Here is a 16538-nt window from a genome sequence, read left to right on the forward strand (position 1 = left end):
GGCGTTTTTGTCATGGTAATATTTTTGATAAAGCAACTTATAGAATACTGCACCCTGCCTTTGAGGTAGCTTCGCGTCTGCAGTCAGAGCAACAGCGGCTGTTTTGGACAATTAAAAAAAAACAATACACAAGTGCATGCAGAGGACAATGTCTGTGAGAAAGATTCGACATGTCATAGTTTGCTGAAAAGAACCGGAGGATGGAGAATGTGGCCAAGAGATTGTTTGCTCCAGGAGTCACATGGCTTCTTTTAGTCTGGGACTCTCTTTCGCTGTCTTTTTTTTTCATTCAATAAACTGAGAATGGCATGGTTTGACAGGCAAAAGTTTGCACAACATTTCACTCTGACATGATAAATAAATTGGCATGTGTAACCTTCTCCTTTCCAACCCACTGTCTCTGCATGTTTCATCCAAGCAATACCAGCTGCAGTCTGCATCAACAAGAAGACATGGTTTTCGCAGGCATTAAATAACACCTACAGTTACCACAAGGTGAAATACCATCAAGTTTGATAAATCTCAGTTTGCACTTTTAGACTTCAATAAATATGCATCTGTAAATGCATACTCCCCTATGGTCTTATGATAGGTGCAAAACGGCCACTGCAACCCCTTAGTATCACAACCAGTGCAAACAATTGCAAACCATTTGTAAATTTGGCCCACAGTAAGAATATTCATTCTAAAATACAATAGTATGTTGATTTGATATTAAATGGAAATGCGATGCCACACCTATGATACACAAATCAACAAATGCTTGGGGAAGACTATAATCAAAGACAAATGAGAAGAAAGTGAAAGAGAACCAAAATTCTCACCTTCGTATTATGTACCCAGCCATTACTGCAATGACAGCCACACCATGCCTGTGACTGAAATTCAATTTCAGGCTAAACCCTCTGGAGCAGCTCACTTACAGATGTACCAAACATATTGTTGCAGTGTTTCTGTATTTTCTACATAATGACTATCTGATTTTAAAATAATATTGTTCATATGTATATGCTTCATACTTACATTTTTAACTTGATTGCTCCCTATAGTTCCTCGCCTCCCACTGAAAAACCAGCAGGAATCTCTTATTATAGCATGCAGACCACAAATCCATAGATTCTCTCTCCTCATCCCGTTTCCTTCTCTGCCTTTCTCTCCTTTACCTTACCTCTTGTGGCAGCAAAGCTATTGTGTTGTCTCTCTAATCCCAATTTTGGCATTTTCTCAAACTACAGATGGAATTTTAGATTTTAAAAATTTTACATGAAAAAAGAGCAAAACATGGTTTAAAAAGGAAATCAATATCAAGTCATGTAAACACAGTTATATTGCTTTCACATGGTGAATAATATTATTCATTCACTTAATTTAAACATTTTTCAATTGAAGGGCAGAAAATCATTGTTGCACTGCTTTCAATGGATTGAAACTTTCAACCATGTTGCACCTCTGGTTGCCTCAATCAGTGATGTCAAGCAGGCATTTCACCTGTGGCAGTACAAATACGCTTTGAAATAGCTTTGTAGTTAATCAGAGGACATGAATGGGAAAAAAGAAAAGAACAAAAAACATGTCTTTTTTAACTCCTCTCCAGCTCACCGTGCTCTCTTCCCATTCATGCCACCCACCCGTTCCTCCTTTATCTTTCCTCCATTTCTTTTGATTCATGTGGTATATTTCAACATATTACATCATGCAATCAAATGCAAATCAGAGAAAGGGACCTCTGCCTTCCTCGTGCCCTGCTCACGCTCGTCCACATCTAACTTCTTGCTTCCTCTACGTCCCCTTCCTCATTCCTCCCCCTTTCTAATCTAGAGCAAAACAATCTGCGAGGAAACTTCAGAGATTTGTGTTTTTTCTGTCCTCTTTTCCTCCCCTCTCTTCTCCCCTTTTGCTTTCATCAGGTGCATTGTACATAATCAGACATTGAAATTATTTCCGTAATCTCCCCTTTCCCCTTCTCCCTCTTTCAATCCTCCTAAGTGGCGTAACCCCCCCACCCTCACCCCCTGGTATTCTCATCTGGAGTGTTACAACATGCAGCTAAATGTCAAACACAGAAATGGCCTGGGGCAGGCTGGCACGCTGACACTGATACAGTGTCAGACACAAAGTTAACAAGATCATCGATTCAAAAACATAATGAAACAAACACATAAACAATCCCATGCATGCATGAGTGCTAGCATAGCAGGCATGTACACATTCATTCACATACATGCATGTATGCAGGTGAGTAGCCCACTAGCCAATGCCTTAGGAGCTAAAGGGCCTTTTAACTGCTGCCTTTTAACTGCTACTGAGTTTTTAAGTGACAGTTAATGTAAGCACATACACTGCCATGTCACCACAAAGAAACCTCAATGTCTATAAAATGGAGCACATTTCATTAGATTATCCTAAAACGCTAATTCCATCACAGAAAGCACTTTGATCAAAAAGAGCTATGACCCAGCAGTTTGTGTAATTAAAAATATAATGCTAGGTGTACTTGAATTTCAAAGCAGAAAGAGAGAAAAAGTCCCATTAATTTTGCATTTTTAGAATGTTAAATTAATGTTTTTAGAGTTGGAATTGAATTCAAACTTTTTTAAATGGAACCCTTTATTAATCTCTTAGGAATCCAGTGAAGACTGAGGGTGAATGCCCAGTGCCACTATTTAGGTTGTCCAGTTCGCCAAAAGAGAAAATCAGGCTTGTTGCACTGAACATTTGGGACACCGAACTGTCACTCAAAAACCCAGTAGCCAATCGGGACCACCCCTGAAAAATCCCGCCTATGTGAGACGACTGTGCCAGAATTGCAAACAAAAATTCAGACAAATGAGAGAGCTGGCAGCGTAACCGTGAAGCCCACAGTGCAGGCAAAAGTCTGATTAGATAGAAAGAAGCATAGGGAGCTTTACAATAATTTGTTTGCAAGTTAAAAGATTTACTTCTGAGATGACATTTTTGACTCCAGTGTTTTTTTTTTTTTTTTTTTTTCCTCAAATTCGTGTTTTTGCTTGATACTGAAAAACTTTTGTTTGATCTTTTTGTCACAGATCTGATTCCGGAAACATGGGCCATATTTTTACTCTGCTGTATGAAGTCAGGTTCCAAAATGCATGATGGCTCTATTTTCATGAATGAAGGCACAGATGCAGACAGTGGCACAAGCTCACAGCACAAAATCACTTGGGTATGATTGACAATGGCATCATTCCTAACCAAGCAGTAACCTCCCCACCAAAACTCACTGATGTTTTCATATCGGGGAGCAGAACCCAGACCCACCCTAAACATGATTATGCAACACCTCAAATGTGAATACAGACCACTGCACAAACAAATATTTCACTAAGGGCAGATAATGTCCTTTTCTAATATGAATGTTAACAGTCAACATGTTTTAAAAGTGTAATGATGCTGATATGATATTTTCAAACGCAGTGATTCACACAAAAACAACGTGCAGGTAAAACAAACTTGTAGTACAATGAAACTTGTTTTTTTATTGCCTGTAGTTTGTTTTCCTTATGCAATATTCCTTGAATGAAAACTGTTTCACTTAGTCCTATTTGTCTACCCTTAAATGTACACAAAATGCCAAAATTGCAAATACTGTGAGCAAAAGCCGTTTACATGATTATATAAACTGACAACTCATCGTAATAACTCTGACTGGAGTATCCAAACAACTGTATTTCAATTTCAGAGTCTTCTTAACCCTATAAAGCCATTTGTATCATATATGATACACATTTTCAATTCCATTTTTCGTTTTCAGTTTAATCAATACTTGACCAAAATACTGTTGTATACCTTTGAACACTTCCCCTGTTCACCCTGGACCATACGATTGGCACTTCAAGTACATATCATATATCATACACCAGAAAGGTCATGTAATAACATATTTTTTAAATTTCATTTTTTTAAATGTATTTTGTTATAGGACTAAATAAAGGGTTCAATTTCAAAAAATTGGAATTTTCTGCCAATTCTTTCATAGTTCAGGCTTTACAGGGTTAAAACACACACACAGACACACACACACACACACACACACACACACATACATACATAAATTAATGGGACTGAATAGCCATCCAGACATCTATAAAGTATGGTATTCTTTGAAAAATGGTTGGTGGTGTATACATACACTGCAGTAGATTGTGTTTTGTAGTGAACTGGCTAAAATGTAATTGAGCTGGAACAATCAGCAATGGCATTCCAGCACCTTGAGTCAAAAACTTACATATATGATTCTCTCTGAAGTTATGTCTGTGACACAGTGATAGCAATACTGCAGCAAATGTGTTGACACAAGGCGCAGAATGGATGCAGCAGGGCTATTCAGACCAGAGATGCATTTACCCAGTTTCCCCTCAGGGATCAATAAAGTACTTCTGATTTCTGATTTCTGGGGTGCAGTACAACACCCTATTACACAGAGGAGAAATGCCCCGTTAACATAGACTTATACTGTGCTCCAACATCCCGAGCTGTAGCTTTACATTTAACATCTTCATAGAAGCAATTGTCATATATTGATAATCATATATGTCCACGTATTTTTCCACTTTTCTGATTAACTTCATATAATCATGTCTCTGTAGTACCCCTGGAGTCAACTGAAAAAAGAATGACCCATTCATAAATCTGTACTCTCGGTTTAGAAATCTGTGCACAATCTGTGAATTATGAATCCATACCCACAGATTTGTAAACCGTTCCCACGGATTGCAGTCCTTGTACTCTGAAGAAAAAGTTGTTTGAGCACATGGATTACAAATTACAGTTTACAAATCTGTGGGCATGGATTCGTAATTTGCAGGCACGGTTTACAAATCCGTGAGCATGGATTTGTAATTCAAGGGAACAGATTACGAGTCCGAGGGCATGGTTTATAAACTGCGCGCAGACTTTTAGACTGAGAGTACAGATTTATACATGGGTCTTTTTTTCTCAACTGCCCCCAAGGGGGCTCCATACAGGTGCCCGCCGAATTACCGCTTGGACAATATTATCGGCCAATACATTGACCTATCACAGATATCAGTGCCGTGTCGGTATCAGTGTATATGTCGACCAGTATGCACTATTACAATTTTTTTTTTTTTCAGAGCAAAATGCAGAAAAAGAGGATTTGGGTAATTTAACAATGAATATTTCATTATTTGATCCTTTTTCATAATTCAAGTCTCAATGTTCATTTCTAAAATTGGTTGACAGTGTATTGTAATGTTGAATATACTTTAATGAAATTATTTGTTTAATAAAGCAGCCTTCTGAGTGCCTTTCCATAACCATATTTGTGCACAATCCACATAGAAAAGATTTATTTTCATTACAGCTCAAAAATTCACCATATCAACTGCCATATCGGTAATTGGTTAATTTCTCCCCTCTAAAATCTGTATCAGTATCAGTATTGGTCTCTACTCACTACTCAGTACACATCAAAGCAGTTGTTTAGGATTATCTCTATCTATCTATCTATCTATCTATCTATCTATCTATCTATCTATGTCAAATACTTACTGCACAACATGACTCTAAAAAATAACATCAGTGAAGATAACATGGTAAAAATATTACTCAGATGGTCATTGAATATGGTGATATGATGACAAGACAATTCTCAGTGTATTTCTGTGAAATCAGCATACACAGAAAACAGACTCTACTGAAGCTACCACTGCAGGCCTACCATCCACAAGCATCCATACATACACACATACACCAATAAATGAATGTACTGCATGCATGTGCACATGTACATACACTGTATGGGTGCAAGTGATTGTGCACCTCCTATATAAATATATGTAATGCCCTGCAAATCTCTTCTGCCATAGATATCTTAAACCCTTTTTGCCATGGCAACAGCTGAAAAACATGGCATTAATGTCACTAAATGACCTTACTAACATCTGTGCCCTGACAGGAAATTTCCATATAATACTCCCTCAGTGGACAGATAACATGAACAAAACTGGGCAGCAGGACGGCAGGACGGCAGGCAAACCGTCTGTCTCTCCATCTCACTGCCTGCCTGCCTCTCTGTCTGTCTATATTAGCAGAAGTTATTAAAAGGACTCCCTGAACAGGGGTTGTGAAATTTTGCCAGCCTATGGGATTCAGTTTGAATAGATGTAATCTTGTGACCCAGGCTCATTAAAGCACAGCAGAGCTTTTGTCATATGGGGACCTATCAGAAACTGGTGACCCACTTTGGGCTTTCACCCATAATTTAAGCAAGCTGCTAAAGACTATACTGAAAATGTGAGAGTGTAGTCAGTCTTCTCTTCCCCTGCCATTTTTACCATTCTTCTTCTCTTTCATCTTCCTCAGTCCTGCAGTGGCCATCCTAGGCCACTGTGTCATGCCTGTCACCCACCCACACCCACACCCACACACACACACCCACACCCACACACACACACGCGTGCGCACACACACACACACACACACACACACACACACACACACACACACACACGCACGCACGCAGTAAGAGAGAGAGTAAGACAGACATACAAAAAACAAAGAGATAGAGACAGAGAGAGAATGTTGGCATCTTGATGTATGGAGAGATCAATTTCTGTTGCAGTGCTGCTTGGGTGACACATGTCAAACATGTCAATAAAACCCACAGAGCTAAACAGAACTGAAGTGAGATGAGAGAGAGAGAGAGAGAGAGAGAGAGAAAGAGAGAGAGAGGGAGATAGAGAGAGAGGGAATTAATAAAAAGGAGTAGTGACCTTAATAGTGGAAGATGAAAGCAACAGTAATCCTAAGTGTTTGGAAAATGCATGGTACCTTGAAGTCAAGATGCTGTAGTGGTAAATGAGTTGTATTTTACAGTGTGATGTCACAATGTATCATTGACACTGATAAAACCAATCTGTGCAATAAACGTCTTCCTCTATCTGTCTCTGTGCCTCTCTCTCTGGCTCCCTTCCCCTCTCTCCCTCTTCCTATTTCTGATTCTGTCTTTCTGTCTGTATTTCTTTGTCTCCCTCTCCCCCGCTTCCTGTGGTTTGAAACTAACACTTGAACAGCAGACAAGCAAAGCGACAATATGAGCACAACAGCAGCTAATGAACAATAAAAAAAATGCCATAAAAAATGACATTTCTACTTTCACCGTTTGTTCTTGGCTTCATCCCTTTGTTTTTCTCATCTTTCACACACATACATGAAGCAACAGGATTTGCATCAGTGTTGGAAAGACAGTCAGTAGGGCACATTCCTCAATATCATATAATTTCATTACATCTATGTAATTACCACACTGATATTACATGTATTATTCAGTTTCTTGCATAATATCAGTTTCCATCATCTCTTGCCTCAAGATGTGAAATATACTGCAGAGAATTAATGAGTCTCTATAAACTTCAATACTACCACCCTCCAGTCTTTCTGTGTATCTGCAGCTATTTTACTGCTTGTTTATCACAGGCTCACTATTACACAGCACAGCCACCCTTCAACCAACCTAAAATAGGCACACACACACACACACACACACACACACACACACACAGCTTCTCTGTCTTCTGTGTTCCTCTGGTTCAATTCTCATTTCTCTCATCCTCCCTTTCCTCCTCCCTCACACCACCCTCTCCCTCTTCTCTTCCTCTCCACTTGCTAACCCCTCTTCTTTCCTCCCGCCTTCACCTTTCCTCAATGTCCTCTGTTCTATCCCTCCTTGCCTTTTCTATCCCCCTTCTATCCCTTCATTTTCTCTCTATCTCTCCTCCTTTCTATCCCTTCCTAATTCTTTCCCTCCTGTCTCTGCCACCCTCCCACTCTGCCTCTTGCTGTCTGACAGAGACTGTGTTTGAGGAGGCAGCAGCTGTCCTTGAAGACTGATTCCAAGGTCATAGCCTCCTGTCTGAAGCTATACAAAAACTGATTCTTTCCTGGCATGTACACACACATTTGCACACACAAACACACATGCTCTCACACACACATATGTACACACATGCATACTGCCTGTATCATCACTTTGATAAATGCTTATACTCTAGTGCACACAGGCAGACACACTCATATGGTAGCAGAAGCAAATGTCACACAACACATACTGTAAGCATTACATCAGATGCCACATTTTCACAAATAAATGCAGTGATTTCTATCTGTAACCCACCATCTGAAACATATAAACTGACTTGTAAATATGCAAAAAACATCTGTGATGAACTGCATTTCAGTTCTCATCCGTGTACTGTGAGCTGGAAATTACAGGCTTCAATCTGACTTGAGTTTAATCTAAATATTCTTTATGTCTGAATGATGTTATTCTATGGTTGGTGATTTTTTAACCATAGCATTTTGAGGTGTAATATTTACTGGTTAAATATTTATTTAATACAGAAGGTTTTATCTCAGGAGCTGCGTTTCAGCTTGGTAGTATAAGTTTGTACTCTTCATCTAATCACAATCTTCAGTGTTTCAGTGGGGACCAAACAACATCTACGTTTCAGCAAAATCAGGTCAGATACTTGTAGCCTAAAAGAGTAATAATGATGATAAACAAGTCATACAATTTTGGAAAAAGTAGTTACTGAAAATATCACTCAACTCTTCATGGTATTAATGAAGGGTAAGTAATTTATGTTCACTCGTTTTTCTCTGGTTTTTCACTGGTTTTTATCATACAGATGTGCTAGACCGGTAGCACCAGCTTACTAAATTTGTCTACAAAGCCTAACATTAGATGCCCAATATTATTGTAGTATGTGTAACTGTGATATGAGCAACATCAACAAACTCCTTTCTGCACCTTGCTTCTCTGGTTTGTGTACAAAAAAGTCCTGTTAGTGAGTTGACAGGATGCTTAATGAATATCCATCCTTTTAACCATTTTCTGTACTTGTTTATTACTAATCCACTGATTAGTAATAAGGGTTTGAAGATTAGTCCAGTATGCTTTCAGTGGAGGGTAGGGAAACACCCTGGATACATTGTCAGTCCATTAAAAGGCTAACATACAGTACAGGCCAAAAGTTTGGACACACCTTCTCATTCAATGCATTGTCTTTATTTTCATGACTATTTACATTGTAGATTCTAACTGAAGGAATCAAAACTATGAATGAACACATGTGGAGTTATGTACTTAACAAAAAAAGGTGAAATAACTGAAAACATGTTTTATATTCTAGTTTCTTCAAAATAGCCATCCCTTGCTCTGATTACTGCTTTGCACACTCTTGGCATTCTCTCGATGAGCTTCAAGAGGTAGTCACCTGAAATGGTTTTCACTTCACAGGTGTGCCTTATCAGGGTTAATTAGTGGAATTTCTTGCTTTATCAATGGGGTTGGGACCATCAGTTGTGTTGTGCAGAAGTCAGGTTACTACACAGCCGACAGCCCTGTTGGACAACTGTTAAAATTCATATTATGGCAAGAACCAATCAGCTAACTAAAGAAAAACGAGTGGCCATCATTACTTTAAGAAATGAAGGTCAGTCAGTCCGGAAAATTGCAAAAACTTTAAATGTGTCCCCAAGTGGAGTCGCAAAAACCATCAAGCGCTATGACGAAACTGGCACACATGAGGACCGACCCAGGAAAGGAAGACCAAGAGTCACCTCTGCTTCTGAGGACAAGTTCATCCGAGTCACCAGCCTCAGAAATCGCAAGTTAACTGCAGCTCAGATCAGAGACCAGATAAATGCCACACAGAGTTCTAGCAGCAGACCCATCTCTAGAACAACTGTTAAGAGGAGACTGCGCAAATCAGGCCTTCATGGTCAAATAGCTGCTAGGAAACCACTGCTAAGGAGAGGCAACAAGCAGAAGAGATTTGTTTGGGCCAAGAAACACAAGGAATGGACATTAGACCAGTGGAAATCTGTGCTTTGGTCTGATGAGTCCAAATTTGAGATCTTTGGTTCCAACCGCCGTGTCTTTGTGAGACGCAGAAAAGGTGAACGGATGGATTCCACATGCCTGGTTCCCACTGTGAAGCATGGAGGAGGAGGTGTGATGGTGTGGGGGTGTTTTGCTGCTGACACTGTTGGGGATTTATTCAAAATTGAAGGCACACTGAACCAGCATGGCTACCACAGCATCCTGCAGCGACATACCATCCCATCCGGTTTGCGTTTAGTTGGACGATCATTTATTTTTCAACAGGACAATGACCCCACACACACCTCCAGGCTGTGTAAGGGCTATTTGACCAAGAAGGAGAGTGATGGAGTGCTGCAGCAGATGACCTGGCCTCCACAGTCACCGGACCTGAACCCAATCCAGATGGTTTGGGGTGAGCTGGACCGCAGAGTGAAGGCAAAGGGGCCAACAAGTGCTAAACACCTCTGGGAACTCCTTCAAGACTGTTGGAAAACCATTTCAGGTGACTACCTCTTGAAGCTCATCGAGAGAATGCCAAGAGTGTGCAAAGCAGTAATCAGAGCAAAGGGTGGCTATTTTGAAGAAACTAGAATATAAAACATGTTTTCAGTTATTTCACCTTTTTTTGTTGAGTACATAACTCCACATGTGTTCATTCATAGTTTTGATTCCTTCAGTGAGAATCTACAATGTAAATAGTCATGAAAATAAAGAAAACGCATTGAATGAGAAGGTGTGTCCAAACTTTTGGCCTGTACTGTACACAGACAAAAACAGACTAACACCTGCGGGCAATTCAGAGTCTCCACCTCACCTGACCTGCAGGTTACCTGCAGGTCTCTGAACTGTGGGAGGAAGCTGGGGCATCCAGAAGAAAGCCCCACACAATCACAGGGAAAGAAAACATGCAAACTCCACACAGACAGGACCAGGGCCAAGATTCAAAGCCAGGGCCTTCTTACTATGAGGCAACAGTGTTAACCTGAGTCACCATGCTGCTCTTGAATGAATATTCCTTTCAGAGAAAGCTCCAAAGATGAGCATAACCAGCATTGCTTATATAATGAATAAATATTTTTCAATGACAGACTGAGAGCAGCAGAAACACAGAACAGCAGGGAGGACTGACACAGATGAGCAGAGAACAGCAGCCACATCAGTAAATAAGGAAGACAGTCTGAGGTTTCCTCATTATTAACAATCACATTGAACCTTACAGAACTGAACTAGCTCTGTGTGGGCCTTCATTAAAGAAGTCTAATATTTAATCATCTAGATTAAATGTTTGTTTTAATCATCAAACCCAGAAATTTGAAAAATATTTGTGTTTATGTACAAAGGACACACTAATGAAATCTGAAAAGCCTTTATTTGCTGTTGTTTTCATATATTCATATATTTTCTATGGAAGAAAGTAAGAATTGTGAGATCCTAATTCTGAGAAAAAATCTTACAATGTAGCTAATTTTGATTTTTTGATGTGGCGGAAATGGTCTTCCATTTATTTCAAATATGTTTTCATATATTGACATTTATGTAAATTTGTTTTTGTTTTGTTTTTTTCAAATTGTGGGTTATTGATCCAAATTTGTATTATTTGTGTAACATGTATGAAATGTAGTGTCTGGTATCCATTTCTATGTTGTGTTTGATTTCACTTCCTTAGTTTGATCTAAACACAATCCACAGTCCATACAAGCATGTATGCACACAAATAAAGACACAGACACGTGCACATGCACATAGTTACATATAAAAAACCATCCTCCAAGCAGATGTGCAAGTAATGCCCTCAAGCAAAGCCACAAGCCAGTAGCTAGGGCCCTTAGTGTCTGTGATGTTATGTATATATGTATGTATACGTGTGTGTGTGTTTGTGTGTGTGTGTGTGTGTGTGTGTGTGTGTGTGTGTGTGTGTGTGCAAGTGTGCGTGTGTTTATCCTTCTTCTTTTCCACATACAAACAACAAGTTCAACAAGCCCTCTCTCTCTCTCACACACACACACACAGAGGCATTGTCTTCTAGTCCCAGTGGCTGTCACAGTATCAGCGAAATCTCACCACCTGTACACCAAGTGAATCAACTCACTCCTGTGCTCCTTGTACTGCTGAGCAGCAGGAGAGCAGTGGAAGTAATCTTGAGGGTGTGTGGAGTGCAAGAGAGACAGAGAGGGTAGAAAGACAGAGAGGAGAGAGGGACAGGGAAAAGGAGAGTGAGCTTCTAACCTATTGAAGCTATTCTCTCTATTTTCTTCTACTCAGTCTCCCCCCAACATACTTCTCTCTCTTCTTTTTCCTTTGAGGACTGTGTCACCTACTTTGAGAAGAAAGCTACTACTAATCGTCCTTTGTTCTCATTATTACTTTCTAGACATCTCCTCAATTCATGTACCAATCCCTTCTCCTACAAAGGACAATAATGGTGTTTTAGCCCAGTTACAAATAGATGTGCTGTTAGCAAACAACAGTGGGGTATATCCCTGGAAACAACCTGTATTTGGCCTGATAGGGCTGATGCTGGAGGAAAAGTCATGAGGTCACCAACATCATCAGAGTTCATCCTCCAGTGGTCAAGAATGTGCACAACGGATTTGAAAAGATTTGAATAAAAGGTATCCAACTTATTGCATTGTCAGACAGGATGGGAAAATACAAAACATCCCTGACTCTGTCATTCTGATGATACAAGTAATTAATGATTGTATACTTTACAATACTACTAAGTGTTTCCCAAAGCATATCACTGTGTTTTAGATGCCTGAATAACTTTCCTGCCCTCCAGGCAGCCATTTGCTTCTGTTAGTTTTAAGACATTAATGGAAACAAATACCAGTGAAAAAAAATCTACTTGCAAAGAATTGTAACTTGCTTTAAAAAAGTAATCCATCACAATTAACATTCCACCTAGGATATTTTTTTTTTCAAAGTTACTTCATGGTTGTGTGGTAATTCAGTTTGATGTCACACTGAAAAGCCTACACATCTTCTGGTGCGTGTCGGTGGGAAATTCCAACTCCCGGGACTTCAAAGTTGGCTGCCAAACAGCATTGCTGTCATCTGCCATTTGGTCAGAAAATCAAACTCAGAAGAAAAATGATAAGCAAACATGGACACTGTGAAAAGAATGATGTGGATTTGGCTTCTTCTTGTTTTACATAAGTTATGACAGTTAGTCTGGCTAGCTATCAGGTAGGAAATTCCTTTTTCCGGTCTATGCGATAGCATCTGACTACCACTACTCTCTGTGGATTTTGTAAATACTTTCTCTGCAGTCACCCACACAACAGAATGTACAACTCTTTCAGAAAATAATCTCTGATGAAAACACCACTTTAAAACTAAATCCAAATTTCCATGACCCAGACACAAATGTTAGCAGAGTAGCAGAAAATTTCAAGGTAGGTTTATCACTTAAACAAATTAATCAGGAAGGATAGGGAAAGGGGTAAATGTTAAAAAAAAGTAAAACAAACAAACAAAAAAAGACTTTTTGAAAAAGGTCAGTAGTAATGTAGAATACTTTAACCCCATTTTCTCTGGCACACTGTCTGGTGGTAGTATGACTTGCAGTATAGCTTCCACCTGCTCTTGAGATCCCCCTTACCTCCTCCATTCTTGATGCTATTACTGCCAATGTGGTCTGTCCTTGTTGGATACTATATAATTGTTAACTGTCCTTGGTTCACCTTTTTAAAAGAACCACTTTCTTTCTCTGCTATAGCACCACTACAATCCCTTTCCCCAATTAGATTCCCCTCCCATATCTTTGCCCTTTCTTCTTGTACTTGCACTGAAAATACTTCTGACTTGGTTGAAAGAAAACACCTCTGCATTTTCTCCATGGCTCCAATTTCTTAAACAGCTCCTGCTATTTTTTTGGCTTAGACTCTGCATTCCTTACTATGGGTTTCTTGTCTGTCATCAAGGAATCTAAATGTGCTCTACTGCATTTATTGTCAGTCACTCAAATTGGAGATTTGGGGGGGTGGGAGGGCGGGGGTGGTGGAAGGGGGCTAGAGCCAAAGAGAAAGAGAGAGAGATAGAGAGACAGAGAAATACACCATGAAAGTGTGTGTAAGAAAAAAAAGTCCTAAAAATGTGCAACAATTCATATTTGTCTTGCCTTCAGTGTGTATGGCCGACACGTAGCTCCAATTGTATCTCTTTACAATGTCCACCATAGCTCTAGCCTGCTGGGCATCTGAGGGTACAACCCGCATGAAGTACTTGTAGAGGCTCTGAAACAATTGAAAAAATAAATCAAATTCATAGTTACATTTTAAATAAATCAATGTAACAACTTGATTAATGTATATTCTGAAAAACAGAAACTATACTTTGAATAATTTGCATGACAAAACAATGTATTCATAAAGTACTAAATGCTCATATTAATATGCACTTATTATGCACATACATTTGTGCAATAATCAAAACTGTATTGAAAAGCAATACTATAGATCTATATACAGTACGGAAGAAATGTCCCACCTTATCACTGAGGTCCATACTGGTGGCAGAATAGGCAATCTGTGGTATGTTGAACAGCTGCAGAAGGTTCTGAACCTGGATGGCCACTGAACTCGAGCCTGGCCCAATCAACCCCACGATGGGTTTCTTCCCTCGCATAGGAGTGGCCGAGGGGTCTGCACACCTCATCCCTCCCCCTCCTCCTCCTCCCCAGGAACCTCCCCATTCCTCAGCCTCATCAGAGGAGACTAGTGAGTCTCGTATAAACTCGATGCTCTGCTCCAGAGCCACAGCCGAATGCCAACAGGAGTCACGGATCTCACAGCCCAGGGTGATGTTGGGGAGGATGTGTGGGTCAGAGTTGATGCGGTCCAGTGTGTGCATCATGGCCTCTACCCGCTGGATGCCATACTGCTCACGCACTGACCCACATTTACGCTCATGCACCTGTGAGGATAGGAGAGGAACCTCATCCAGTCAAATCAAATTTATTCATATCGCCCTTTACTGAACTTTGTTGTCAACACAACTTTGTTGTCAACCTCACAGAGCAATAAGATGATGAAAAATAATTTAAGGAATGTGACTGGTTGTGCCTGAAAACTTAAAATGATACTTTCTGAGACTGCACATACAAATCTTTAAGGGCATGCTTTTAAAACGGTGACAAATTAAAGGAAAAACCAACATAAAATGTCTCTTTTGGGTATTGGGCCACTGCTAAACAGCTAAAACAGCTTCAAAGCACCTTGGGTTTGAGTCTACAAATCTCTGAACTCTACTGGAGGGATGGAACACCATCATGGCACCACACCTTACTAAGAGATTTGTTTTTTTGTTTTTTTTGTTTTTTTTGTAATTTGTCACCCATCTGTATATGATCCCATTTGCTTATGAAATTAACGGTCTCAATGTGTGTAAAAGTGTTGTCATTGTGTATTATGTGTTATTAAAGCATATCCTGGCATGTTTTCATGTTGTTTTTTTAAGGAAACTTGTCTCCACATAGCTTGATAAACATCAGTGTGGTAGAGTGCGGTAATACTTTATTTCTGTGCCCATGTTTATTATGTTCAAAGGGTTATTTTTCCTTGTTTGCAATTATCTATAATGAGTCAGAAAAAAAGCATGAATGTCAGTGGGTGACTACAGATCCCCAGGGCAGCTAATGGAGGTTGAATGTTCATGGACTCACACAGAGGTACACATCCTAATTGAATATGTTCCTAGGGTCCTTAAATGCTCGGCAACATAATAATACTCTGTTGAAGGGCAGGTTTGCCAACAATTATTTTTTGACTAATTTTTTTCACTGCCTTTTTTGCAAATTGCCTCTTCCAGCTCTAGCCCATATATCCACACCATCACTTGGACTTGTGCATATGGTGAAAGAGAGATATGCACATTTACATTCATAAAGACTTTATCTGTATCATGCAATGTCTACACTTTCTCTCATAGCATGCCACCTGTAAACACACACACCTTATACAAAAAACCTCCCACAAATACACACATACTCAAAAACATCTCACACAAACACACCTTGTCAGCAGGGGGTTGATGATGGACAGAGAACAGCGCTCCAATGATGATGTCACCAGGAATGTGTGCTACAACTCGCCGCTCATTGGACTGGGCAGAGTCAGCTTGTTCAGGCCCCACCCAAATGGGCAGAGCTAGCAGCAGCCAGAACATCTTACTGGTCCGTGCAGCAAACAGGAAGAAGAGATCTCGTTGTTGTAGTTTAGAGCTGTCACAGAAAACTACTTTTTTCAGATAAACTGTTCCTTGCCATAGCAAGAGTTTGCAGCACACCAGAGATTTTGAAAGTGGGTGATTTTTACTCTCTTCCTTTCTTCTTCCTCTTCTTTTAAGTTCAAGGTGGGACCATTACTGCAGCAACTGAGACAGGCACAGCAGAGGAATCTGGGAAAATCATATAAAACTCTGGGCAAACTGTCATTGGCTCAAATACCTCCTGGCTTCCCCAGTTATAAGGCCGAGTTGGTCTCCATGGTAACAGGTGACAGACAGATGGGTTCATATAACCTGTGAGCAGAAAAGAGTTTATTAGAAATTGAAGGACACCGGCAGAGTTGATGCCAGAAGCACACACACAATGATTACCACACAGGTTTGTCCATACCTTGAAACATTTGACAGTTTGACAGATGTTTGACAATATATCGTTCATGAC

The 16538-nt window shown here is 39.9% G+C and overlaps 1 protein-coding gene across 2 annotated transcripts in view; it reads right to left on the bottom strand.

The window, feature by feature from the left end:
* The window catches only part of grm5b (glutamate receptor, metabotropic 5b), an 80347-nt gene extending 64113 nt beyond the window's left edge, over window positions 1-16234 (bottom strand). For both annotated transcript variants that reach the window (XM_030066726.1, XM_030066725.1), the window contains exons 1-3: window positions 15884-16234; window positions 14360-14785; window positions 13992-14106 (exon numbers count right to left, since the gene is read on the bottom strand). In XM_030066726.1, coding sequence (XP_029922586.1) covers window positions 13992-14106; window positions 14360-14785; window positions 15884-16036 — 694 coding nt within the window. In that variant the 5' untranslated portion in view covers window positions 16037-16234. The remainder of the gene's footprint in view (window positions 1-13991; window positions 14107-14359; window positions 14786-15883) is intronic.
* Between the last annotated feature and the right edge of the window lie 304 nt (window positions 16235-16538).

Source organism: Myripristis murdjan, chromosome 13, assembly GCF_902150065.1.
Source record: "Myripristis murdjan chromosome 13, fMyrMur1.1, whole genome shotgun sequence".
Taxonomy (NCBI): domain Eukaryota; kingdom Metazoa; phylum Chordata; class Actinopteri; order Holocentriformes; family Holocentridae; genus Myripristis; species Myripristis murdjan.